This window comes from Penaeus japonicus, unplaced genomic scaffold, assembly GCF_977035675.1.
Source record: "Penaeus japonicus unplaced genomic scaffold, GWHDUDI00000001_assembly GWHDUDI00000012, whole genome shotgun sequence".
Classification (NCBI taxonomy): Eukaryota; Metazoa; Arthropoda; class Malacostraca; order Decapoda; family Penaeidae; genus Penaeus; species Penaeus japonicus.
The window spans coordinates 28,616,732-28,619,231 of NW_028234414.1; the positions used below are offsets into that span (position 1 = coordinate 28,616,732).

General features: G+C 34.0%; 1 protein-coding gene across 1 annotated transcript in view; it reads right to left on the minus strand.

The window, feature by feature from the left end:
• LOC122244098 (BTB/POZ domain-containing protein 6-B) overlaps window positions 1-2,500 on the minus strand; it is a 28,111-nt gene that overhangs the window by 157 nt on the left and 25,454 nt on the right. The window contains exons 7-9 of the mRNA XM_043001915.2: window positions 2,287-2,500; window positions 1,803-1,946; window positions 1-176 (exon numbers count right to left, since the gene is read on the minus strand). The exon at window positions 1-176 is cut by the window's left edge and continues 157 nt beyond it; the exon at window positions 2,287-2,500 is cut by the window's right edge and continues 51 nt beyond it. Of these exons, the coding sequence (XP_042857849.2) occupies window positions 1-176; window positions 1,803-1,946; window positions 2,287-2,500 (534 nt within the window). The remainder of the gene's footprint in view (window positions 177-1,802; window positions 1,947-2,286) is intronic.

A 2,500-nucleotide genomic window follows, 5' to 3' on the forward strand; every position in this document is an offset into this window, starting at 1 on the left:
TCCTTCTTGGCAAACTTCGCCCCATAGAGTGACGTCTCCGTGTCGCTCGTGTGCAAAGTGAAGACGTAAGTGACTGATTCCCGAAGATGAATAGGGTTCTTGAAGGAGATGTTGTTGCCTCGGCTGTTCAGGGTGCACAGAGGGAGGGATTTGGACTCCTCTTTCCGGATCTCGAGCTGCGAAGGGAAATTGGAAAGTGGGATGGGATTAAGATTTCTATTTATTGAAGGTGCATTGAAGTCGGATAAGGTAAAGTGATAAAGATATTATTCCATATTGGGAGGAAAGACTAATCCAAGCTGGCACGAAAAGAGGGGAGGGGACGAAAACAAACAAACAAAATATCAGGTTGTAATTTTCGACAGGATGAAGCTTTATTTTGTTCAGAAATGTGTAGTTGATATTCTGTTCAATTTCCATTTTGAAACTGATAGTGTTGTTGGTATAAAAGAGAGAAATCAGTTTGTCAAATGACGAACGACAGAGAAATTTTACACTGTGCAGTATATGCAAAACTAAAACAAAATGTAGTGAAAACATATGAATTATTACATTGACATCGTGATTACTTATTACATTAACCATTGATCTATTATTCATAAACGCTAAACATGAATAAGATATACAGATATTGGTTGCCTACATTTTAAACATTATCATACATGTAAATCATAATGAGGATAATCATCATTATCATGATTATTACCATTATTGATGTTATGATTATTGATATGATTAACATTATATCATTATCATTGGTATGATATTATTACTATCATTATTATTATCATTACTATTATTGTTATTATTATTATTATTATTTTTAGAATTATTTTCATGATTATTATTAATTGTGTGTGTGTGTGTGTGGGGGGGGGGTATTTCATCATCATCATCATCACCACTATTATCGTCATTATTTTTATCAATATTATTTTCATTATTATTATTATTAATATCATTATCAATGTTATCATTATTATTTTTGTTAGTAGCAGTATTATCACTAATATATCATTAATATCATTATTACATTTATTATTATGTTTGTTGTCATTACTATTGTTATTGCTATTATCATTATCATTATTATCATTATTATTACTATTATTATCATTGTGATAATAATAGTCATTGTTATCATCATTATCATCCTTATAATTACCGTTATCATTGTCATTATTATCATCATCATTATTTCATTAACATTATTATTACTATCATTATCATTGATAGTTTTATTATGACTATATCTATCATTATTATTATTATCAATACCTTTATCATCATTATTGTTATTATTCTCATTATCATCATTATCATTAGTACCATCATTATCATTATTTGATTTTATCCTTATATATATTATCATTATCATTAATAACATTATTATCATCATTATTATCATTATCATTAATATCATTATTATCATCATTATTATTATTATCATTAATATCATTATTACCATTATTAGTATTGCCATGATCATCCTCACTATTACCATTATCATTGTTGTTATCATATGGTATTATTATCATTGTTATGATTATAATCATAGTTGTTAGCATCGTTGTCATTATCATTATCATTACTGACAATTATTAATCATTTATCATCATAATGAAAAGGATCAGGGCTGTTGATGGTGACGATGATGATGAAGTTGTTGTTGATGATGCTGATGATGATGATAATGACGATGACGATGACGATGGCAAGTGACGATGACGATAATGATATAACCACGATGATATGAAGAAAGAGGAGGATAGCGTTAATATCCATCCCACTGCAGCGCTCACCTGAACCTCCTCGGTGCCGCCACTGAGCTGGATCTTCAAGGCCAGGAGCACTATGTTGTCGTCAGGAACAAGGTGGAACTGGTAGTAAGAATCCGTCAGCCAGGATTTGCTGACGCCTTCGCACACGCACGTTCGCATCTGACTCTGTGAAGGAGGAGAGATATAGCGAAGGACTTCCACAACACGTCTTGGAATACGGATTATTATAGAGGATGGAAAGGTCGTTGGGTGTTATTGTTGGATTTGGGTTGAGGGTATCGTCTCTGCTTGAAAACATGGTTGACGTAGGAATTGTAAGAAATGTAATGTTGTTAGGTTGTGATGTTGATATTAAAGAGAATGTTGTATGGATAGCGGTTTGTTTTTTGTTGTTTTTTATCATACAGATTTCATAGACTAATATTATAACTTGTAGACGCTCACCACAATTTGTTATCTTTGTTCTGGAAAATAGATGAACATTACGGAAATACGATCGCCTAACCTTGTTGATCAGGGACGACCTGTCTTCCCTGGACGGGTTGAGATTGAGAGCCGCCGCCGCGCTGGTGTCGCTGTCTGGCTTGGCAATGTGTTTGAGCACGAAGACGCTCTCCTCCGGCGACAGGACGTCCGTCGTGACCACGCTTTGCACGAACTCGTCCGAGGTCATCGTGAAGAAGCGAATTTCTGGCAGGAACTGGCGGATCTCTTGGCGG